The 26,071-nt window shown below is 45.0% G+C and overlaps 1 protein-coding gene across 1 annotated transcript; it reads left to right on the top strand.

The window, feature by feature from the left end:
* Window positions 1–2,286: 2,286 nt before the first annotated feature.
* LOC8039850 (probable glutamate receptor) lies at window positions 2,287–25,850 on the top strand. The gene is given in 9 exon segments (XM_029981395.4): window positions 2,287–2,476; window positions 4,206–4,321; window positions 4,827–4,917; window positions 7,134–7,295; window positions 14,794–14,938; window positions 15,958–16,175; window positions 17,583–17,872; window positions 23,224–23,423; window positions 25,400–25,850. Coding segments are annotated over 9 exon segments (1,533 nt in total). The 5' UTR covers window positions 2,287–2,401; the 3' UTR covers window positions 25,636–25,850.
* The last annotated feature ends 221 nt before the right edge of the window (window positions 25,851–26,071 follow it).

Raw genomic sequence — 26,071 nt, 5'->3', positions numbered from 1 at the left:
ACAGTTATTACATGGCTCTCGCTGGACACTCGTAGTTCAGACGTATCTTTGTTAACGTCTGCTTTCTCCTGCATCTCCGAGGCCGCGAAAAACGCTGCGGCAATTTGTTTTCCCCTACGTCGCTTTGCAAGAGACCGTCACGGGACGTCTTTTGCCAACGATGACGGTTGTGTTTACTTCGGAACGATCGAGTTCATAGCAGTCAACGGAGGCGGTTACGCATCCCGGCCTCGGCATTCGGACGCGTATAAGTCGTGTTAGCGTAGACATATCACCGATATCACTGCACGGACACGAATCCCAGACAAGTAGTGACAGAAAGGCCGGCTGTGTTTGTTATTAAAAATCCACGTGTTCCGAACCATGCCGAGCTCTCCAATTGGTTGTTCGTGCTGCCGAAGACGCCGTCGCCATAGCAACAGCACCGGTAAGTTCTAGTTTTTCCGTACGAGAACGTCGCTTTCCACCTCTCACTTAAGAACGCGTTCGTGAATACCGATTTCTCCTCGTCTTACGATGTTCTTAACTTACAAACTTCTTACCTAAGTTGTAAAGTAAGAAGCTCTTCGTGAATCTGGCCTCTGGCTCTCTATCCCGAAAACAAGGTCAGTCTATTCATGCGGGAAGGGTTCACTTCGAAGAAAAGGTCGGAGGCGTAGTGTTCAGAGTCAGCAAGGCGCGCCTAGCTGGGCTTTGCTTGTGGGCAAAGTCGAGGGAATCACAGGCGAGTTTTGCGAGTACATGCCTCTTTTTTCGCTGCCTGAACTTGTGATGTGCGCGGAAATCTCGAAGAAAAGTCTTTAAAGTACCAAAATAGCAAAATTTGGGCCTTGAATCGTGGATTAAAGTGCATTTTGGAATGTAAAACACAGTTGCCAAACGCAAGTCTCAAAAGATCACGCGTGATCGCCGAGAAACCTCCAACCGCCTCTCGCCAACCGCCAACCGCCTCTAGGTGTGTCTGAACGAGGTTGCTCGCGAACCGCATCCGGAACCGCTTCGCGAACGCGGATCCGCTTCCAGTGTGAATGCGCACGCTGCGGTCTAAAAATCGCTGCCGCGAAGATTTCATTTCGGTTCCCCCGAAAGTAGGGGGCGCGGTACTACTGAGCCACGGCCGGTCCTGCTTTTTGTTATCGCTAGGCTTTGAGAGTTATTATTCACAATGCAAGACACGCACAGAGCTCCACTCACTTTTGCAACGCTTCGGCTAATAATGTCACGTTTTCAGGAGACTTGCGCAATCAGTCTCGCGCATCTCTCTCTCGATGGCAGCCATGGTGGTACAATAATCTCCAGCAATGTGCGTTTTAAAATCACCGTTGTCTGGTCCAGCCACGGCAAAACATTTGGCCCACCCTTGTACTTGCGAAATCAAGGTACACCCAAAGTAAAATAAAAAGTTGCGAGCATAGTTAAACTTGATATGTATTTAATTACGTTGCAGACCACCCGCGTACTACCGAAACCTCATCGGTCATCTCCATCCATATATAAATAAACCAGCACCAACGTCACTTGCCCTGATTACTTAGGTCTGACGTATGTTAGAAGACTGGGTTTTAAATATGACAGATACTAACCATACTACCAGATAGTGGAGCCCGACACTGATTCTTGTTTGGTGATTTGGGACCGAAGACGCCAGACGGCCACCGAACATTCACGCAGGATGCCTAACTCTGGCACTTCTGAGGAGATTTACGCCCAGAAATGCCCATGGCAGCTGAACGGTTAGGAAATGAACTCAAACTCCGGCACTTGTTTGACGATTTGGGGCCAAGGATGCCGGACGGGAACCAAACTCGTAGGAATTAAGCCTAACTCTGTGGCTTGCTTGGTGATTTGGGCCCAAAGATACGGTTTTATCTGGTAAATTAACTTGAAATTTTATCTAATCACAAGCGTTATTGATTTTGTCGAAATAGGAGCTTGAGCTCCTTATTATTTTATTTTTCATTAGCTGCTGTTCTAGTCCAGGCCCTGTATAGCTTATAAAATATTCTGCCATTTATAACGTTTCCTGCGTAACGATAGAGTCATTATTTATTATGAAACGGATAGCGAAACAAAATAAATTTACCATACATTTTGGTATGACGCCTGGTAAACGTAAATATATCAAGCAATCGGTACGATCTAACGTTCGCGGGCTTAAACCTAAAACTCTATTGAGGACTCCGTCCCTCACTACTCAAATTGGAGGATAGTACGGTTTTGCATAAGTATTAATAACGTGAGAGCTAGTTATATTACTCCGGCAAGCAGGAACTAAGAAGTGAAACTTCTTAAAGAGTGTAATTTAAACCTGGGAATGGTACCTTTACTAATATATTTTTTCTAAACGTGCATTTTTTTGCGTCTATGTAATGTTCAGAGCTGTTATTACCAAATCACTATTATGTTTTTTCTATACTTTCCGGCCACCCAAGAGAAATCATTTTCGACAACGCACATCAGGATCTGTGCCCTCAATGTAAGTGGTCTGAAAACTGTATTCTAAAAAGTTGAAATGCCTCTTAGGGTTATTGCTTACTGTCCTAAAATTATATTGTGTTAAAATACACTGTTTGTTGCCAACCTTTCCAGTAATTTTATTATTTATTAGTATTTTCAAATGGGCATGCATTTGACCCTAATTTTTCAAGTTTGTGATAGAGACAAATCGAGTATAAAATGTGAGAAAGTTTTCATTAGTTTAACACATATTAAACAAAAAAGTATGACAACATAAAACACTACTGGCATATACATTTTTTACGCGTTTAGGGAAGAGAGGCTCGAATATGTTTTATTCTTATTCTTTGTTAGGACTTTTGCCAGCAATCCAATTCCAAGTACATTTTTAATTGAACCAATACGTGAAAACCCTTTTCGTTTTACAGTTTTATTGAGCTTACAATAAAATGATACCAACGAATCAAATACGTGGAGCTTGAAATGCACGTATACTAATATAAGACGTAGGCATGAATAGTTATTGAAAAATATAAAAAAGCAAGTGCATAACAAAACACGTATTTGTAAACTGTAGGCGATATGGGGCATGGCAACGCCACTCGCTCCGGATTGCCTGCTCCTCGAAGAGGACGCTGCGTTGTCACATATAACACCGGGCGGTTGTTACGTCTGCCGGCAGTGGGAATTGCACGTATTTCACTGGGGAGCGTTCATGCTGCTACGCGGTGACAGTCTGCGGCACCTCATTCACGCACCCTTGTGATACACGCGCGCAATGAATCGAGGGGGGGGGGGGGGGTTGAGGCTAACGCGCTCCCCAATGGTACACGCGCAGGGCCCCCTGCCGGCCGGCGCAGCAATCGCCCATTGCTATATGTTGCGACGCAGCGTACTCTTCGAGGTACAGTCAATCCGGCGCAAGTGGCGTTGCCATGAAGAATATAGCCTACCGTTTACAAATACGCAAACAGTGCACAGCTGCTTTTGGCGATGATGACACTCTAAAAAGTACAGCTCAGACGCAAGCCACTAAAAGTTTAGAGGTATCAGCAAAAAACGGCAGTCAAATCGACAGTCAGAAACAACCGTAATTGTTTTTTCGCTGCGGGCCTGGCGTTGGCACCTGATGCTTAACTCTGAATCTCATCACTAAAATGCGACAGCACGCCCGGTGGCTTTCCAAGGAGTTCCAACATTAATCTTCCATTCAAAAAAAAAAAAAAAAAGAAAGATCCATTGTTGGATTCTTGGGGAATGCGTTGGCATAACGCTAAATCTGACCCCTTCATTTTTCTGCCTTGTCTTTATCTTTTGGCTTTGTCAGTGTTAGCGTCTCCCAAAGGAGGACGTGTGTGGAGTTTCCCAAGGGTCGTGCTAATTCATTCCCTAAGGATCCACCAATGGATTTTCCCTTAATTTTTTTCCGCCTACTTGGACCAGCGCTTGTACTTAGTTCACACTCCATTTTTTGGCAGAAACCAAGGCATACGTTCTCCGCAGACTTGCAAGTTGAGGCTCGCTCTGGCATCCGCGCTCGCGTTGGCTTCCTCCCAGTGACGTAGCCTCCCTCACGCCTTTGTCCTTCACCACTCTCCTCCTCTCGACGCGGCGCGCTTCCATTTCTGTAGCTTTGTGCGCAGACGGGCGCCGTCAGCTTTTCCCTATCATGTGGGTACTAATGCTCACGCATTGATAAACAAGATGTTGAGGTAATGCTCCGGTTATGTGGTTTTAATATATTCCAGTTTCTGCCATGGGTGCGGCTCAGACTCGTGAAAAACGAAGATGGCAGCCTCGACAGAAACTTGAAAGGGCCGATGGCGAACCTTCTTGAGGCGCTCTCTGATGGCTGGGGCTTCACGTACGTACAATATAAACATACTAAAAAAAAACTTACAGCTAAAGCCGCATTAAGCCGTTCATAAAGGGCCACCCCCACCTGCACTTGATCAACAAAAAAAAACAAAAAAACATGCCTGCGTTACAAAAAGTGAATTTATTCAGTCAGTCGTGGTGGTTTAAAAAATCTTAATAGAAACCGTGAGACACAGAGAAGCAAAACATAATGGACAAGCACAGATTGTTTGTCGACTTGTATGTTTTCTTATTTCTGCGTGTCTCGATATTTTACATTATTATGCCCACACGTTTATGTAGGCAGCTTCACAGCGAACGCTTATAGTGAGCAGTGCATTCTTCATGCTGCGCGCACAAGGTTGCTTGAAAAGGGCCAGTGCCACCCTAGCCTCCACAATTTGACCCCCCTCACCGCTTTCCCCCCTCACATTTTGTCGCCCTATGCAGCTGCCCACTCTGGCTAGTAGTAAGTCGGCCCCTCGCTTAGAAGCATCTTACCCATCGCACAGGTACTCCCTTTCCTCACCGGAAGACAGCCAATGGGGCATGGCTTTACCAGGGGGAAATTGGACAGGACTGGTCGGCATGCTTCACCAAAACGTGAGTAGGGTTTCGCAATTTTAATGACATACATAATATTCACTCACAGTAATTTTGCGAAGTTAATTATCAGGATATGTTTCACTTAAGTGACACCTGTTCATATCAGACCGGTATGTACCAAAACGTGAGGAGCGCAGGGACCATTTTCGTGCAACGTCTCTGGACCCTGGTGAGAATCTTAGTCTGAGGGATTCTGTGTGATTGTGCTCACCTCGCATAGTGAAAGGTCGTCTAGGAAGCTCGAAGTTTGAGAACACACGAGGTGGTTGACACCTTGGAATGCATTACAGGCCTGATGTTGGGAAATATATACATGAATGATCTCGGATCGCTAATTTAGTAGTGAAAAATGACGGGATTCCATGTTTAGGCAGCCATGAAGATTTCAGCGACTGAACTTAATGAAGGGTGTCAGCGGTGAGCTCCCACAACACTGTGCGTGAGTCAGAATGTTGTACTTACACTTTACATTGAATAAGAAGGTGTGCTCTGAGTTTTCAGGTAAGTAGTAAACACATGAAAGTGTCGAAGGTTTGAGCCGTCCCCACGATTTGATCGACCCTTTTAATGCCACATTATCCGGAATCATATTGAAGCAGCTAAAAAGCGAACTGTACGGCCGATGGTATAGAACACTGAGCCTAACAAGTCTTCTCATGGGCGAGAGGAGCCTCATTTCCAAAATCGCTTGACAGTCCCAGGGCCTCCTTGGAGTCCGCGTGTTGAGTCACCTTTGGAATGTTGTGATATACGTCAGACGCGATTCGAGTCACGGCGATAAACTGTAGCACCCCCTCGCCATACGTGCGCGTTCACTTTTGCTAAAATGCTAGTTTCGTTTACACTGTGCCGAGCCTTCTACACCAAGCGCTAAACGAACTGCGGGAACTAAAATTAGAGCAACAAAATATAATATGAGAAAACACGTTCGACAACATGCATTTTCTTATCGTTGAGAAAGCGGAAAGCTGAAGCCCTACTCGGCTCAGCAAAATTTAGAAGACAAAAACGAGGATGAAATTTAATTTTTTCAGACTAGATGTTGCTCGTTATTCGCTTCCATTTTCTACATTTTCTTTTTCTTGCTCTTTTATTTTAATTTATATTTTTTTTTTTCACATTACAAAACCCATCAAGACGGAACTGGTAAATAAATCCATAGAATGGCTGATCATACGTTCTGTTTAGGTTCTTGGGTTTTCTTCACACTACTGTTTCAAAGACTTCGAATTTATAAAATTATAAATAATTTATTTTTGTTTTTGTTTTGCATGGAAATGGACCGATATTCCAGCTATATTTCAGACAAGCACCTACGTTAATCTCAAAAGTCTCTTTGTATACTGTGTGTTGTTCTATAGACCATAGAGCGCTTCATTTTAAGTTCGCAAGCAGCCGAAGCTACGACCAGATCACGCCAATCAAATAGCGCAAAAAAGCTAAATTAATCACGCACAGAACAAAGCGAAGGATCATGGCGCCTTCAGTGTGCGTTATTGGTTTTGTCGCGTGCAGCAAACTTAGAATATAGATGAGCGCCATAACGATGCACCTCACCATAACAATCCACTGCATAGTATTGTAGCGCCGGCTACTCCTAGATTAAAACCGAAGTGAAGTGTACGTGCTTCAAAATGTATTCACTAAGGAAATGTGATTTATAAAATAACTAAATGAATGTGGCACACTCAGGTCCCGTCTGATCACTGTTGTTCTCCAATCACTCCCAAAGTAGTTTTACTCAACTTGCAATCTAGACAATTGTGATATTTTCCAATTTGCGGATGTGATATATAATTCTCGTGGCGAACTTTCTTGTATTATATTTATTTGAAGTGCTTTTTACATCTGTAGTGGCCCAAAGCTACGCAGCTCGCCGCACGTGAGAGCGACCCTGTCCACATATTTTTCATTAGAGATGATTGAGTTTCACTCCCGCTATGGGAGACAAAAAATGAGCTCGACGGAGAAGAAGAATAAAGGCAGTTAAGATCTGGTACGCAAGTTTGCAGGTCGTTCTTTTTCGGACCTATCTCGCCACCTCAAAACACTGTTGTGGAATAATAAAATGTCGTGTTCGAAACTTTTATACAGATAAAATATAGTGGGGCGTTTTGTAACGACCTAGCAGCATACACAAAAAAGAAAGTTTTAAAAAAGTTTTAAAGAAAAAAAGAAAGGTTGACACCAAGGCCGGTTTCGATGTGTTTCAGAGGGCAGACATGGCCTTGGGCCCCGTTGCGATGACATACGATCGCTCCCAGGTATCAACGTTTACATCTCAAGTGAGCACGGATTATCTAACCGTTCTCTCTGGTTTCCCGGATGTTGTGGAGGCCAGTGTGTTCGGGACACTCATGGCTTTTGAGTGGAAGGTTTGTGTATCTTAATCCTCTTTAGTGATGTAGAGGGTCTACAATATAGTGACTTTCCCATCGTATGACGGGTCCGCAGTAGAAAGCATATACCCTGTCATTTCAAACTCCCGCATAAAACAATGTTGCATGTGAGTACCAAAAACATAACCCAGGTTAGTTTAGAATAATTTCTACGCGTCATTGCGTCCTTTAATATTTACGGGCCTGTGCCAGACACAAAACAAGAAGTTATCGCTCTCTGTGCTGTTTTAGCCGGAGCTTCATGTAATTTAATGTAATGCTTGTATACAGAATGACTTCACCAAGATGGCCTAGAGGAACACTGGAATAAAAATAAAAAAAAATAAGAAAACAAACTTGTAGTTTTCAGGGCCTAAATAAAACACTTATTTTTTCAAAAAAAAAAAAAAAAGATTTACGCCCTTAGACGTAATTTAGGTAGGAGTAGCCCTGCTCTAGGCCCCACCGGGTGCTATGAAAACCAAGCCCCTTTTCACAACTCTAACAGGATGGAGAAATTCGGCTGGTTTTGCGCTCATCAGCCTGCTCAGAGAAAGATCCCCTCAACCGATCTAGTGGGGAACAAACAACTGTCGCAAGTGCGCGCTTTCGGAAGCGCTGTGCGGGTGCTTGTTTTCGTCGCGGGAGTGGCCTAAGCCTCGCCCCCCACGTCAAGTATATACCGAACATTTTGAAGCTACCCGAGACTAAGAAAATACGAAAGTTGACACCAAGAGAAAGAGAGCGTCTCAACTATATGTCGCTTCATCTGGCTTGATTGGTTCATTGGGGCGTGTTGATGCTGCTTAAAGATGTTGGTCCCCGTAAAAGCGGCCTCGCTGCGCTGTGAATTGTGCAACCATCGCGATTGAAACACTGGTTTCAATACGGAGAAGATACCCACACAGGCATTAATTTGCTAGCCATTTGGCTGAAGGGAATGGGGCGTTCGACTCGCATTAAGTTTGTCCAGATTTGTTACCGCCATTTCCCTTCGAAAGGAAAGCAGCTCTCCAGCTTTGTAGTGCGCCTGGCCATCCTAGGCGAATTTTTTTAGATCGCGTTTTCATTTTGCGTCATGACACTCACTCACCTTTCTCGCAGATGCCATGGGAAAAAAAGAAGAAACAAGAACAAAAAAGCTGATAGGAATGCATAATTATTCTTTTGATTTTTGTTAATCGTCTCGGTTGCTTCTTACCGCACATCGGCATTCGCTGACAGATGCTTGTGCTGAACCGTGGCTCGTGCATGGTTAAGCGTCAGAACGCCGTTTTCGTGGTCGCGTCTTTCTCGCGTTGGATATGTTTTTAGACGGGGGGAAAAAGAGCAAAGGGATAGAGACGAAACTGACACCGACACGCAAGGTTCATGTCCGCATCTGGGCATTGCAGACGACGATAGACGGTGGCCTACGTTACTAGAGCGACTCGGTTAGGAAACTGCCATAGGAGCCTGCTTTGAAGAAGCGGCTCCGACCCGTACCCCAAAACCGACCTCGACGCGGTCGCAACGCCGCCATTTCTCCCGCAGCGGCCACTGCGGGAATTGCACGGCTGGACGTATTGGTTCAGGTCGAGTCGCGCAAGGGCCGGTGGCGCCAGAGCCGTTTGTTGGAGGTTTATTACGGTTGATCGAATGCCATTTCATCCAAGCACGTTTTAGAGAATGGGCACGTTTTATCGAAGCACGGTTTAGAGAAAGCGGAGCCTCAGTTTAGAGAAACGCCGTTTCTCGAAAAGGGGACGCTTTTTAAAAAAAGGCTTTCCTACTTCTCGCGTGTATCACTCGTGCGCGTGTTAAGCCATGCCCCCCGCTGCGGTCCCGCCGCTTGGCGGCGGCAGTCTGCAGCGGCTCAGTACAAAAATGTCAACTCACCTGATTTACCCGCTTTGCTAAAAGAATGCTTATCGCCATTTTCTCTAAACTGGGTTCTCTTTAAAGGCATTCGATAAACCGGGGTTGGTAAAACGGCGTTCGCTAAAACCAGCTTCTCTAAACCGCATGCCTCCAGTTTATTGGGAGAGTTTGGCCAATGGGTGGAACAAAGGCCGCCGCCAGCGCCGAATACTGCCCCAACGATTAGATCGTAAACTAAAAGGTGCGACACAGCGTCGACCAATCAGCAGACCGCGACGTCACAATATTGCAAACGACATTTAAAGCGTGAAATAGAAGCGCTCGATGTCGGCGTCTTGGTGGAAATTTGCTCTGGGCCGGCTTGGTAGAACCACTAATCGAGTGGCCGTGGTACAACAGTGGCTGAGCAGAGACTGGCTGAAAGAAAACATCGAAAGGATGGAGCGCGCGAGCGTCTCTAGACGCGGATCGAGCCCCGCTCAGCTGGTGCGCTGGATTTGGCAGTGCTTTCTTTCCCCCAGCCTCAGCTGAGGCGCTGTTTCTAGCAGGTCGGCACTGGTTTGGAGAGCACGTACGTTCATTCTGCCGTTGAATATGGACGTGACGAAAACCTCACATACGCCAAGTTTTTTAGTCACCGAAAGTTATACCTTCTCGCTCTAGCGACGCTAAAACGGCTTAAATTAGTCGTGTCGCATAGTTAGAGCCCTCGACTTGGTTGGCCCCGAGATGTTTGCCTATTCAAACCAATGTATGGACAAACTCTCCCAATAAACGGCTCTGGGTGCCGTCATCTCCCACTGCCATCTCGCAGTAGCTACATAAAGCCACTTTCATGTCTTGACTCACCGCTAAAGGGTGGCGCTGTCATCGTATCCAGTTTTGTCTCGGGGGAGACGAGCGGTTCGGGTTTCAAGAGTGACTTTTCCAACTGAGTGTTTTAGTAACGTTGACGGTGGTAGAATAGCATACGATGCCGGAGGCTGCCGCGACTTCCCGCGCGACAAGCAGGCGGTTTCAGACACCACACTAGGCGCACGAGATGTCGCGAAAGAAAAACGCTACGCTTTAAAGCATGTTCGGTCGAGCAGCCGAGCCGATCCAGTAGGGGCCACTGATCTGTGGGCGGGGCTTAGAACGGTCCGTGACCTCCACAAGCGCGCCTAAAACTGGAACGCTTCTCCGACTGGTGTATTTAAGGCGTCCAAAAAAGTGGCCCCTAGATATCCGCCCGGTGACGATATACAAGTGTCATGATGTCGCAGGTCATAATTTTGGCGGTGTAACAACAGCGGTGCTGCATGTGGCAGACGCCTGTTTTGCTGCAGATCGCTCTGCAGCGTGGCAGTCCACAGAAGCTTCGGCAGCCAGAAGTGGGGATGCCTCGACGACAGCGACACTTGCGTTCGCTCGAGCTTTTCGTAAACAATTTCAACGACCAACCGCCAGGATCGCGACATCCCACAGCAGGACACTACGACTTCTTTGACGTCATTTGTTGCCACTTCGGACGTGTTCCACAATCTACTCGATCTTACTCCAAGGTAAGGGTGTTGTATCTTGGCTTTCTAAAGCCTACCCGCGTCCAGCGTTTTTCAATCTGTGCTGCCACGTGGCACGACCCGCTGTAGTAACTCGGATTCATTTGTGTAAGATTTGGAACACAGCCGTAGGAGCCACTTTTGATGTATGGGTGGGAATCGAGTCACTGAATGTTCTAGACTACCGAAGCTGCCCAGCGTCGTTTCAGAACCGAGTCACGTTGTAGCCGTCGAGCTCCAACCCTTTCCTAATATGGCGCTTCCTTGTGCGGCCAAAGCGAAGCGCGTACAGCGTAGCGTTCGTTCTCGATCGAGCTCATCAATCCACTTTTCTGGTCTGTGGAGGCACTGGTTTGCTTTCATTAAAGTTATTTCCTTCGTTCCGAGCGGTGCGTGTGTTGCTTCTCGCTGGCTCGTCTCTCTCGGATTGAAACACATTAAAGTCGAGTGTTAGGCTTCGCGTCTGAGGCGCAGGGTTTGAAACGCAGCACCAGCGCAACCGGAGCGAGCAACTGAGCCGGCAATCTTCTTTGGCGAACCATAGCAGCGGCTACCTGATATATACATAAAAACAACATTAGAGAAAGCGCATATTTTGTTCGGTCCCAACACATCGATGCCCACAGCTCCCACTCGTGCGTGCGCGCCGTACCGGTGGTAACGCTGAAACGTTTTATATATGTTTTTGTTTTCGTTTTGATGCAAGGACGTTTAAACAGACAGGACCCGGAATGACGTCAGCCTGAGTGAAGCCGGAAGAGGCGTTTAATCCCAGACTGCCTTGCGCACCCGTTCCGAGGCCGTGGGGTTGCGCACCGGCGGTTCGTCTGCTTTCTAATCTGCTCCGGCGTGTGCTTCACGAGGCTAGCTTTCGATGCGGTCGGCGTCCCCGATGCAAATGCTTTGCAGCGTGAGTGTTTATACTTAGTTCCACATTATGTGCGAGCGAAGTCAGAACTGGAAGCGCGAGCCCGTTCTTCTGTGCGCTCCTGGCTTGCATGCGCGCTCGTGCGATCTGCTGCTGCTGTTTATTCAAAAATGCGTTGCGCACCGCCAAGTCCTTCACGGTGCGTCGTCTAGAGCGTCTCAATTCTAGTCACTTACTTTCTGCTGGGCAACCAGGCGTTCGTTTATAATAATCTCATCCAATTCCGACCATACCGCTTTAAAAGTCTCCCGTTAAGCGCTGTTTCAAATAACGGTGGGTGCCGCCATTACTTTCGGTGCACACAGTCGTGTTGCCACGGAAATGTCATGGCAACGCGGTTGTTTGCACCGAAATTAATGGCGGCGCCCGCTCACTAGGCTTCCCATTGGTCAAGAAATGTTCGTTGCGGCTCGTGGCCACGCCTACTTCCGTTACACTTCGCTCCATGCATTGGCGATAGGGACGCCACCTCCTGCCCATTATAACCTCCTTGGTTTTGATGCCATACTTAAAATGGCTGACTGCCAACTTCCGCCACCAGGTAGAGCACCGCCAATGAGAACTGGATTTTGTGGGATTGACTTCCGGTAATTAAAACTTGTTGTTGGCCTAGTTCGTTCATGATGCAGTATAGAGGTTTTTTTGCGCGACACAGGGGACAATTACAAGCGAGTAGACACGGACAAGCGCAAAAAAAAACCTCTATACGACTTCCGGTAAGCAGACTCGCTTGTCCGTGTCTACTCGCTTGTAATTGTCCCCTGTGTCGCGCAAAAAAAACCTCTATACGACTTCCGGTAAGCAGACTCAATGCTGAATGGAATTCGGCGCCCTGGGAACATCCAGTGACTCTAGGCGGGAAAGGACTCTAGACACACCAGCCGGAGACGCGCTCCAGGCTCCCTAATGACACATAAATTGCGTCTAACGGAATAAATATTTAACAAAACTATTTGTGCGTGGAAAAATTATAAAAAGAAGTCGTGTTCCATCTATGCCCTTTGCCCTTTAAAGAAACACTGAAATAAAATAAAAAAGTCTTTTTAACAAGCATAGAAGGGACACGTAAGTTTTTGTTTTAATTATTTTTCACAAAAAAATGGAAATAAATTGCACGCAGTATTTACGGGGTTTGACGCATTATAGATGGAGGTGACGGCTTGCTCTCAGCTTTGCCTAGAGATCAGTGGGTCCGCCCATTACTACTGGATTGGCTAGGCTACTCCACTAAACACGCTAACAAGCCTAGTGTCTCCCTTTCGCGACATCCGGTGCGTATAATCTCGCGTCCGACCTCGCCTGCTAGTAGTGCGAGCAGAAACGCGGCAGCCTCCGACATCGTCTGCTATTTCACCACCATCTAACATCATCTGCAATGCCCGTGAAACGCGGACAGGAAAGCTGCGCGTCGACGTCCGCTTTCGCCCTTGTCTGTCTGCTATTCCGCCCTCGTCTAAAAACTTCCGCAACGCTCAGAAGACGCGTCCATGAAAGCGGCGTTCTAGCGTTCTATCATGAACGAGCCACGGTCCAATACAAGCGTCTTTCAGCGTCATTCAATGTGCGGTAATAAGCGACCGAGAGGACTAAAACTAATCAACAAAATAAATATGCAGTCCTTCCAGCTTTTCCGTTCTTGTTATTTTTTCACACGGCATCCGCGAGCAAGGTGGGTGAGCGCCATGGCGCGCAATTAAACGCGACCTAAAAATATTCGCTTTCATGGTTCAGGTGGACTGCATAACGTTAGAGCCACTTGCCTTTCGAACCGAAATGACTGGAACGAAGAAAGAAGTTGACGCGAGCCGAACGCTCGATTGCCTCCAGCGAAATAGCTCTCAAATTCTTAACTGTGTAGGAATATTCTCAGTATTAAACCACCGTTATAATCACAATGGTTCCACAATTCACATAGCAGCGGGACCCCTTATCCTGGAACCAATACCTTTATCCAGCTTCAACACGCGCAAAGGAACAAATCAAGCCAGGCCAAGCAACATAGTTAACGTGGGAAGCTAGGCTGGAGGTCAGTCCCGCTACAAACCCAAGCACAGGCACAGCGCTTCTGAAGGCGCGTACTTGCGACAGTTGTTTTCTCCAATATAAATCGGTTGAGGAGATCTTACTCTGAACACCTCGGTGAACTCAGAACGACTCGCACTCATAAAAATAAACGAGCTCACCGAGCTACTCTCCTTGAGCACGCCGGAAACTCCGGCAGCCATGTTTTTTTATCGTTTGAAGCTTAAGCGGAAAGGCAATATCGGGACATCCGTGACAAGCGTAATGATTCTACATAGCCTATTTATTTCTTAAACATAAACAACATTTTTTTCGATATAAATGCTATTACAACACGGAGAAAAATTTTACAACGAATATTTCACACGTCGATTATCTCTCCAACTAACGAGAGCCGAGAAAAGGTGTGAAGGTTTGAACGCACCGGCACCCCCCCCCCCCCCCCCCCCCCCCCGGCCCGAATTGCGTATAACGGCGGAAATAGCGCTCAAAATTTTTGTTTTTTTCTTGAAAAATGAAAAACGAAAACACGTGTTCCTTCTAAACCCATCAAAAACCCACTTGCATTTCAGAGTACCTTTAAAAAAGCTACTTATTTTAGTTTCAGTCTGCGATTAATTATATTGTGATATTATATTTTAAAACAAAGTGGTTCAGAATGCTCTTTATTTTCGACATACGTAAATAATGTCTGATACCTCATCCTACGGATGCCATTAGGCAAAAAGATTGTTGGAGACGTGGAGTGTGGAGCGATGGTACAAATTTATAAGTTGTCTTGAACAATTACTCTTCCTCGTGGGTTTTGAGCGCAAAACGTAGTGCCTAAACTCAGTTACGGTGCCATGACCCATTATTACCGCCTTATCTTCCGAGTTCGTGTGCATTAAGAAGATACTATTTGGCGGTTCTGAAAAAAATATCGAAATAAAACAATTATGCTGAGATCTGCATTTTTTAACCATGATTCAGATGGATGTAAAGTTTGTCCCTCCAAAGTAAACGAACTTTGTGATTTTTTTTCTTTTTCTTGTTGAAGATAGTGTATGGTTCTAACTTATATCAAAATATTGGATTTAAGAGTTCTGGAGTGCGTACGGTGAAGAAATGTTAATTTTGATGTGTTTGTCGTTGATATTTTCAGGTGTGGCTGGGGCTTCTTTGTTCGCTATTGCTTTGTGTCTTCACAAACTTTGTGGTTGACATTTTTATGGACGAGTCTAAGATACCAGCTACACAAAGGCTTGTGAAACTCTGGTGGATATATTTCTCGGCGTTGTTCTGCGAGTGTGAGTGTTTCGTCTCATGTGTTCCTAGAAGCTAAGTTGTTGCTACGCCTACTTTAGAGGGCAAGTAGTGCCTTCGTAAAGAGTTCAATCATTTCAATGTTTGGCTTGTGCGAAAGCGATAAAAAAACCTTAATGTATTAACAAGATTATTATCTGACTAGGAGTTATATATATATTGCTTCAAATAGGTATAAACTATTATAAGATAAACAAATAAGATATACATTAACATGCGGAGCTCAACCACCCAAGTGCAGTTTTTAAACGTAGCGTTTAAAGGAAAACTGCAATAAAACAAATAAAACAAATGTGCATACATAGTTTTATAGTCAACGACAAGCTAGAAAATGCAGGGCGCTGTTCGTCGCGAGCTCGTTGTTATTATAGTTTCTCAGCTGATATGTGTCCTACATGAGCCAGAAAGAACGTCGATGAACGAATTACAAAGCTATAGGAGCATGACCAAGAGTAACCACCTTTGCTTTCCTTAGGCTGTCAGTCACTATACTTCTAATCGTTGTTCACACATATGATTTTCACATAGCTATTTAATTGTTTTATCGGCGTTATGAAACAAACTTATTGTAAAACTTCTATTTGAACTTTCGTTCTCTTCGAGTGCTGACCTCAGATTCAATTACTGTATACTTAGGGTGGTCGATTTCCCTGTGTGCCAGCGTACAAAAACATCAGACAGATATAACAAAGAGCTTGCTGTGCAGAACCCAGAGATTCTTGGCGTAATTTCACCTGAATGGCAGTATTGAAACTGACGCAGATGGCACGGGCATATTCTGGTTTAGATATGACTACATGACACATGTTGCGCTCTCAATCTAGAGGCGAAAGTGACCCTCTACAGCGCGGAACCGATGTTGCAAATTCTTAAGTGCAGGACGGTCTCCCAGTACATGCATATACATTCGCAACTTCTGACTTGCATTAATCATCACGACAACACAGTACATTTGTGTCACGCCCCTTTTTGATGTGTCACATTCCTTTCATTCCCACTTCAGCTTCGCCGAGAACCCCACCAAACATACCCGGAAGAATTGTTCTCGCTGTGTGGTGGCTCACAGTAGTGGTGCTGATGAACGCCTTTACTGGACATATGAAAGCGACAATGCTGATTCGACCTGAGCCACAACGAATCGATAGCGTGAAAGCTTTGACGGCTCATCCCAAAATGAGGACGTTCGTGTGGAAAGGATCGGCCTTCGAGGCGCTTTTCAAGGTTTGCAGCTATCCTCTTTTTTGAGCGCAGCTCTTAGGCGCTCGTTCATGTATGTTGCGGGGTCGGCGTCGCCGTCGGCGTAACCGGAGGAGGAGGAGAGTCTTCCTCCTCTTCCTCTTCCGTACCCTCACTCCTCCTCCTTCATGCCGTCCCCTTCTCCTGCTTATATAAATAATATTAGAATAAATAATTAATGTATATATATATAGTGGAGAACAAAATGATCCACGAAAAGGCATAATAATCTGTTATAATGAGAGTCCGACGTATCGAGCGGGGACCTCGTTTCGTCAGGCTTCGTCAGGGCGTGAGGATATATATATATATATATATATATATATATATATATATATATATCCTCACGCCCTGACTCAAAGACTTTAGGACGGTACATCGCAAAATCAAAACACTCCAAGAGCTGCGCTCTAATTTAGCATTACAGATTTTTGAAAACTTATCTTAGCCTTTATATCATAAGAAATAGAAACTTTTGTGATAACGTTTGGATATTATAGAATTATCTTTGTACCACTCCAGTCTTTCACCCAATGATGGCTTCACATTGGTTTGACAGGATTGATTACGGAAGACAGGATGTTGTTGATGCCGTATAGTCTTGGTATCGCTCTCTTTCACTTTGATGAGCACGCGATTATGGCTGTTGCCTAAAAAAACCTTGCGTTTACAGGAAGCATGTAAAATTATTAGTCTCTAATAGCCAGTAGCGGATAGACGAGGTTTAGCACGGTGACCTTTGCTTGCCCTCAGTAGCCTTTCATACATGGGATCTGATATTTTGAAGCAGATGACGCTGATCTAGTTCATCCCACACTCAACTTATCTGGAGAGAAAATAGGCCGCGAACTTCCTCTACAAAGGCTATACAATGCGTGAATTGAAGTATTTAGGAACGATTGTTTTAATTATTTTTAATTCTCTAAACGGTCGTTCCGGCAGTCAAGGACCTGCTTTTTTATAAATTTGTTTGCGAAAATATATTGGCGTGTTATGGTACCAGTGAGGGCGGCGTTGGAGAGGACACTGTAGGTGCTAAAGGAAGGCGATTTGGAAGGGAAGAAAGGGGGAAGAGAGGAATGGAGGAAACCGCCAGCAACATTTAGAGGAAAATTCACGGAAGATTAACGGACGTACAGACGGACACAATTTTAGGATTGGGCGAGGGTTGCGTTCGAAAGCATTTCATCTTTTAAAACATATACACATCAGTAGTCTTAATTATAAAAAAAAGAGTATTCCAAGCTGCGGCCACACTTTCCAGCTCTCTAGTTAACCAAAATCATCACGCATTAAACGTATAAGTAAATATCGAGGACTCAGTTGGTCTAACTTAAGATTCGCTGCCATTTTAATATCTAATGTACATTCTGCCACATTCTTTTTCGACAGAATTCCAAGGATGTCGAAGAGTATCAAGCAGTATGGAAGATGGTGGTGCGCTCCAACGGCACCTACGAAACCAATTCTCTTTATTCCGTTGACAACCTACGTTCGGTGTTACAAGGCAAGGCGGTGATTGTGGGTGAAATAACGACCATGCGCTACCATGTGTCACGCGCCTCCCGCCTGTTTCGCAATGCCAGCTTCTACTTTGCAAAAGAGCAATTTTTCCCACACAAATTCGCGATCGCCCTGAGGAAAGGCACAAACAGCAGTTTTTTGGACTTTCTCAACAAAAGGTATGTGTGCTATACGCCCCAAAGCTTTATTCTCTGATTGATTCTGGCTCCGAACTTTGCGAGTTAAGTAAAAACTCGAGGGCAGACTCTACTACTGACATGTGGGTAAACAAAAAGAAAAATTGACGTATTGTTTCCCTAGCGAGATTAAGATTTTCTATGTCTTCATTTTGGACTTCAAAGGTTAGTGGTTTGTTTGGAAATACTAAGATGGGTAAAAATTTAGCCATGTCGACCGCAATATTTTAGTTGCGTTAAGTATGCGTGCTTACTATAGAAAAAGCACTACTAATTCATTACTAAATCGTCACCATTCATTGGGTAAATATGGTTTTTCTCTCGCACTTCAGGCTTACTTTTGGATATGTTATTCTGGGGAAGGACAGAAAGGTTTTATTTAAGGCGTTTTTCAAAACATTTCTTTGGATTCACAAGGGACGCGTTCACCCGAATACCAATCTCAGGATTAACAATAATTACAGTCAATGCTAGTGGGTTACATTACTGATACATCGCTGGCACAAAAATGGTCGCCTTGCTCGCTTTTTATAACTTCGCGCGTCCCTCATATTCAATCAAATTACAATTTTCGCACGAACTCGTTTTCGTATAATTATGGCTGTTCAATTTTAGCTACGTACACTGTTAGTAAATCTGAAAAGAATGACAGGGATGAAGTACGCATACGACTTGATTAAGGTGGACTCACTCGGTCCCTTCATGTCCGCGCTCTCTCCTAGATGGCGCTGAGGTTTGGCCGGAGAATGTAGAAATAGCGATGAGAAAGGTCACGCGGTCGCGTCTTCTGCGAGAAAGATTTGAGCTAAATAAGTAAATTGAGGCAACAAAGATGGACAAAGGTTTAAAGCTTTGTCAAAAATATCGGCTGATTAAGTCGCACGTTTAAGTAAAGAAAATAAAAAATAAATGGTAATAATAAAAAAAGTGCTTATTGCAGTTGCTGCATAAGCGAACACCAGCGAAACCAAAGTATGAATATTGAATTATGCGGACAATTGTAAATCGATGAACCGGAGCTCCTGCTTTCCGGAGCCAGGCTGCCACGCGTCTTAAATAGGCGTGCTGATGCCGCCGATCTGGACGTTCAGTATCAATCGGGCTCCAGAGAGCCGTTTGATTAAACCGGTACAGTTTGCCGGCCGCCGTTCACCCGTCTGTGCAACATGGTCACCGGTTTAAGCACACGTGCGACAACTTTGCCCAATCGAGTGGCCCATTTGCCCAGACGAGTGACCCGTTTGCCAAAGGAGCAGTGGCGTAGGCAAGGGAGAGGGGGGGGGAGGAAGGGGGGGGGGGGTCAAACACCCCCCCAAATGCCAAACCTGTGTGCTGTGAAGAAGCTTTTAAAGTTGGTGGGTCGCAACTAAGACGACAGTAGAACAGGGAGCCTAAATAAAGACTGCTCCATTTAAAAAAAAAAAAAAAATAACGATGCAGCTTCGCCTGTCTTATCTTAACAGCGCCTCCCTAATCTTTGCGTGAGCGTCCGTAGCGCCAAGTTCACCCTACTCCGTCATAGGGGGGGGGGGGGGGAGGGGGGGGAAGGGGGGCAATAATGCCTTTGAACCTCTCCCGAAATACAATCCTGACTACGCCACTGTAAAGGAGTGACCTGTTTGCCTAAATAGGTGACCATTATGGCTCATACGGGGAACCTTTTGAGCCATGCAAGCGACCCCTTTGACAAACTGGTGACCGGTATGGCTAAACGGCTACCGTTATGAACCCGTTTATTTCATAAGGATGCCACTTTTTTTTTTCAGTGGGGTGTGAAAAGAAATGTTTGCGTTTTTAATTTTTAATCGCTGATTTCATAAACTTCAATCGTCGGATGGATGGATGGATGGTAATGGCTATACCCTTTGTAACGGGCGGCAGCTTGCGCCACCTAGCCTAATATTTTGTCATCCCTTCTACTATTTTTTTTTTAATTTGTGTGCATTTTGTTATAACAGACCCCCTCTCTTTTAAATTGAATTTATTGCCTATTTTTATATGTATTTTTTTATCCTTCCCTAGATATCTTCCACCAATCTTCCAATCTCCTCTTAGTTACCGCAATTCTTTCCCTATCCATTCGTCCATCCATGTCCGGAAAACCCAGTGACCCCTCCAAATCCGTAGTCATGCCCCCCAAGAGGGTGGGACGAAGCCCCGTGCACCTTAAAATCACATGTTCTATAGTTTCCCTTTCGCGGTTGCATACGTCACACAGAGTGTCTACTTTCTGAAATTTAGCCCTATACGTTTTCGTCCGCAGCACCCCCTTTCTAGCCTCAAACAACAAAGAGCTCCCCACTGAATTATCATATATCTGTTCCTTCTTTATTTCTTATTTTTGTGCACTGTATATTGCTAAAGCTGATTTCCCCTGCATTCTCTCTTCCCACAATTTCCTCTCTGTTTCCTTTACTCCCTTTTCTACTGATATGCTCTGATCGGCTCCATCTCGTTGAATGTATTTAAATCTCAGCTTGCGGGTTCGGTTTGTCCACCTAGTGTTTAAACTTTTCATATATAGATACTTGTACACTTTCGCTGCCCACCGTGTATCCTCAATTTCAGCTAGTCTTTGTTCAAATTTTAATTTACTGATCGCTTCTCTACTCTCGAAAGATGCCCAACCTATATCTAGGGTGTGTACTTTCCGGTTTTTATTTGTGAGAAAAATCGGCGGATGTTTTTCGGTGTTTATTTATTTTCGAAACACCGGTGTATTTCGGTGGAACGTCTCATGACGAGGCTAAAATCGGTGATTATCGGTAAAAAAAAATGCGATTGATCACAGACAGAGATTCTAATGTTATTCACATATTTCATACACTTCGCGAGAAAGCATATATTTCTCACACTTGGTTATTATAGTGGATGCAAGCATACTTCGAGAGGCTTGCATTCGTCATGGCAGCACGTTCCTTGCGGTTCACAACCCGCAATTTTGAAAACACACGCTCCACATTTTCGCTGGACACAGGAAATCCCAAAATGTCCAGTCAGGCTTGGGACAGTAGTGGCCAGTCAGGTAAATGAAGTTTCCAAAATAACACTGGATCAACGGTGCTAGTCACAGCATACTGGCGGTAACAAAGAAACTCTGATTCTAGGCCACTCAGCTAGCTCTCGTCTCGGAGGACCAGCCGATAGATACTTTCATAAGGCACAAATCCCTCTGGCAGCTCCAACCTCCACGCTTATGCACGAATTAACGATGGGCAAGCGGAACCAGAACGACGATTCATCCATGAAATCTGTAGCGTAGTCACTCTGAGCTTTCCGCTTACTTCCCATCATGGTGGCCGTCTATTCCGCGTGACGACGAAGGGAAGCAAGTCTCAGGTTGAGAAAACCCGCAGACGCGGGATGGACGCGCCTTCTCAAACACGTCTACAAATTTTCTTACAGAACGGGTATTTTATATACAGCCGAAAAACTCCCCCGCCAACAAAACCCTCTTACCGTTTCCCCAAAAGCCCATGGAAACTAAACAGATAACAAGGAACGCATCTCAGTTCTGAGAGGTCGGTAGCCCTTTCCGACACGGATGTTGGTAGTGTCTTCCAGGAACCACGGCAACCTCTGAATACATGGCTTGCACCGACATTACTTGGCCAGACACAATGGGGAAAAGGCACGTGAGAGCGTACCCTACGCTGCGTTAATTTTTCCACAAAAGGGGGCCATGGGCGACACAATGGGGGAAAGGCGTGTGAGAGCTTAGCTTTCACTGCGTTCAGCAGACGCTTTTGACCCCCAGAAAGGAGGGCGGACTGACGCCACGTGCAAGCCATCTATCGACACTGGAAGAATGCTGGATCCACGAGATAACACGTTTGACGAACCTCTACGGGGAAAGGGTTTCGCTAGGTCGGAAACGTGCAACGACCGGTGTTTTTCGTTTTTAACCGGGGAGAAAATATCCAACCACCGATGTTTTTCGGTTTTAACCGATTTTGCATTTTTGTCACCGACGGATTTTTATCGGTGTTTTTCGGTTAAAACCGGAAAATACACACCTTACCTATATCCCCCTGTGCTCCCTCATTTGGTGTATTCCCATGTGCCCCTAATGCCAACCTACCCACACTCCTTTGCGGTATCTCTAAACCTGCCTGAATTTCTGACCTCATACACAATACCGCATTCCCAAATGACAGTCCTGGCACCATGACTCCCTTCCATACACCCCTAACAACTTCATATCTATTATAGTTACCTAGTGCCTTGTGTTTCATGATAGCCGAATCTCGTTTCCCCTTCTTTATTACAATATCTTCATGGTCTTTTAGATACCGTCTTCCTTCACTTAACCATACTCCCAGATATTTGTACTTTTCTACCTGTTCTATTAATGTGTCCTGTATCTCCAGGGGCTCCCCCTTCTCGTCGTTGAAAACTATTATACCAGACTTGTCCCTACTAAATTTTAGTCCTAAATTGTCCCCTTCCCTGCTGCAAATTTTAATCAGTTCCTGTATTGTCTCACGACTTTCTGATACGAGTACAATGTCGTCTGCATACATTAACCCTGGCAATACTTGATTTACTTCATGTCCTTCCTCCATGTAAGTCAGGTCAAAACCTAGGTTGCACCGTTGTAAACTTTTTTTCCATCTCACTGAGGTATATCATAAAGAGCAGGGGAGACAATGGGCAACCCTGTCTAAGACCTACTTTTATTGCTGCTGGTCTTGTAGTTTCGGCTTCCCATGTTATAACCACCCCATTCTCTGTATAAACCCGTTCTAGAAACGTAACCATGGTTCCCTCTAGCCCTTATCCCCTGAGTTGGTTCCAGAGCTTTTCCTGATTCGCATTGTCATATGCCCCTTTGATGTCTAAAAATGCTACCCATAATGGCCTTTGACTTGTCACTGCTATCTCTATGCGCTGAGTGATTACGAATAAATTATCATCTAGTCGTCTATCTTTCCTGAAACCGTTTTGAAGCTCCCCTAGGATCTGCTTTCTCTCTGCCCATTCTTCCATTCTTCTTTTTACAATTTGCTTAGCTAGCCTGTATATTACTGAAGTTACTGTGATTTTTCGGTATGGTTTGATACTGTCTTTGTCTCCCCTGCCCTTTGCCAAATTTCGTTTGGTTGCCAGATGAAGCCACAATGTTATATTCCAAACTTGAACTATAGCAGCAAGAATTTGATACCTTCGCTCTCTCTTGTTTTTGATCCTCCCTCAATACTTGAATAAGCAGGTCTTTCTCGACCATTTTATAGGATAATATAAAGGTGCAGAAAATGAGTGTAATAAATGTTATCCGATTGTGTAAATGTGTGTCCATTCAAACAACTAAAAAAAAAAAACTATTCAAACAGAATCAACTGGGTCGTGGAAAGTGGCTTGTTCCAGGCATGGATAAACAAGGAGTACGGACACTGGACACCTGGTTCTTCGGTCCACCACGACGAAACCTTCACTCCCCTGTCGATATTTGAAGTGCAGTCCGTCTTCTATGTCTACCTCATGTTTACTGCGATTTCTGTAGCTGCGATTCTTCTGGAAGTTGTCTTTGGAGGTATGTATGCCAAAGCTTTGCATGTATTAACTGAACTCTAGGCAATCTACGGTTGCGTTCTAAATGTATGTGCCGCAGGTGCTCTTAAAGTTTTCTATGTAACTGACATTTTTTTCTCAAATAAATGCAAGATAACGAGGTATTTCTCCAAATAGTTAACGCTGTTACCCCCATCTTTCAAGTTCAAGGATTGTTTGTATTTCTTTCACCGATAGTGTATATTTGTTTCAAAAACCAAGAGCATAAAGTGAAGAATTTAGGAATTTACCCGAGTAACGACAGAAGGTGCCCACTCAGGCCTCCGCGTTGAGGTTTGTACATTAATCTGGAGCGTCCAGTATCCCGCCCTGTATTTCGAAGTGCCAATCACTGCAATCTACTCTGGAAGCTTGGAGAATGACGAGGACGGGAATATGCGTAGACCTTAAAACATTGAGCGCGCTTCGGTTCTGAGCGCGATGTTTCACTATGTTCAATGCCACTGCGCAGTCACTTTTTTTTTTTTTGGTCTGGACATATTTTATGCTTTGTACTTCGCAAATTTCCTTTCGTAGACTGCAGCACTTAAGCAAAGCTACCTAGAATAATCAAACCCTCCGCACCACCTCCTCTCCCTTCATGAAACGTCATCAGAGTCGGATCGCGCTAACTCCGCTGTTGGGACCGAGTCCGACCTTTGACGCTCTGATTGAGCACCAGCACCGGCCGAACACTGACGCAGCACTCGTGCCCAATCTCAGGCGTCGATCGATTTCACTATGACGACGGTGCGGAGGCCTTCTGCTTATCTCGGTGGTGTAGACTTGGGTCTATTGAGTGCCTTCCAGGAAAGTTAACGCACCAGATTTTTCAGTGTGTCAAGTCTCTAAGTCGGACTGCTGCCGACTCTACGATTCCTGATGAAGGAAATCATTTCCGAGTGTATGACGTCACGGCGCTCGTGGCCATTGGGAGTGTTGCTATATCACGGGCTAAATGAATCCTACAGAGTGAATGCACCGGAATGCTGCGCTTCCTTTTGTGCGTGATGGATGCCCCCAGTTTTTTTAGAAATGCACCACGACGTCGAGCGTTGTGACGACGCAGTTTCGACTCGGCTTGATTGCCTTCATCGGATCGTCGCGTGGAGTGTTGCTCTCGGACATACTGCGAATTAAAACATTCTGGCGGGCTAGTTGGTTACACATAATTAAATTACAAATAGCACTAGGACGAGGACAGACTGTCCTGTCCACTTCTTCGTCTGTCCTCGTCCTAGCGCTATTTGTAATTTAATCATACTGCGAAACTGAGTACAGACTTCTAAAAGAATCGCCGTCTGCGCACCGCCATCTTTGTCTGCTGGGCTGTATAACGCCTCGTGAACATGCGCCGTTGCTCTGCTGCGCATGCGCCCACAGCTCAGTGATTCAGTATTTTTCGCCCTGGTTGATAAGCGTTGGAAAGATCTATAACAGCTCGAAAATGGCATGGACTGAGGAATTACGGGTCTTTCTGCTACCGCGGCTGAGCTAATTAGATTCACAGAAAATATTCGATATTACGATCGGGGGCTGTAGACTCGACAAACGAAAAAAAGTTGAAGCCAAAAGTTGGCGGAGCGCGCATATTGCACCTGGGCAACAGAAGTGCGGCGTAATCGTCACGAGAGTCCAGTCGGCTCACTCTTTCAATTTCGGTCCCAATTATGCGCTTGACGAGTGTCAAGCGCAAAATGGGACCAAACTTAAACTGAGAATTCGGCGTAGCGTAACAAAGCGTGGACCACACTTCCAAAGATCGGCGATACCTGCGCGTGAGATGGCGCACCTAATACCTGAAGCTTCTAATGCCATAGCACATGCGCAAGTATCGACGACTCTTCCGCTATAAAATAAAATAAAATAAACCTAACGTGAAAGGTAGGTACCTCAAAGATTAATCGTTTTAGTGTTTCAATTAAGTAAAAGATTGTTTTGATTTCACTTGTTTTTCAGGAAATTTGAAGCGCGACAAGAAGCCCGTCAGGGTTGTTAAGATCCATATTATCGCAGATTGTATCAGTCAAGAGAACAACAAGACGACCACTTTCAAAGGCGCCGATTCCCGGCGACGTCAGGATGATCGCAACAATCTACCAAGAGGGCGCTTCCGCAGCCCATAATTCCTCATATTTCGACGGTTCCGAAGTAATAATAAACGTATGGAGGAATATAGATCAATACTTTTATAGACGTAGTCCATGTATTTTGTAGGTTTAACTACCCTGCGGTGTTATCATTTTTTTTTTTGAGACTAACAAGACAAAAACAGAAAACCGTTTTTTCTTGTTTAGAAGCTCAAATCTACTTTAGCTGTAGTTGCTCCGATAGACAATTAACCTCGATGTAGCACCCGCATGTTTTTATACACGTGGTGGACCATCCATGTTTCAAGTATTGTTTGCTTCAAAATGTACGATAAATATGTCACCAGGAGCTATCTGTCTTAATCATAGATTGTTTTAAGTTAGAAGGCCTCTAGAGTAAAGAACCCGAGCTTCTATATTTTGGCGCTCTCGTCCTTACTTTCATGGCGCTAATTTTTTATTACGTGTAGAATTTCGAATGGAAATAAAATACACCGCTTGTTACTCTTGAGTGTTTCTCTGTTTTTAGTACAACCTTCCT

This window comes from Ixodes scapularis, unplaced genomic scaffold (genome assembly GCF_016920785.2).
Source record: "Ixodes scapularis isolate PalLabHiFi unplaced genomic scaffold, ASM1692078v2 PGA_scaffold1__304_contigs__length_218370807, whole genome shotgun sequence".
NCBI lineage: Eukaryota > Metazoa > Arthropoda > Arachnida > Ixodida > Ixodidae > Ixodes > Ixodes scapularis.
This window is presented reverse-complemented; position numbering and strand designations above follow the sequence as displayed.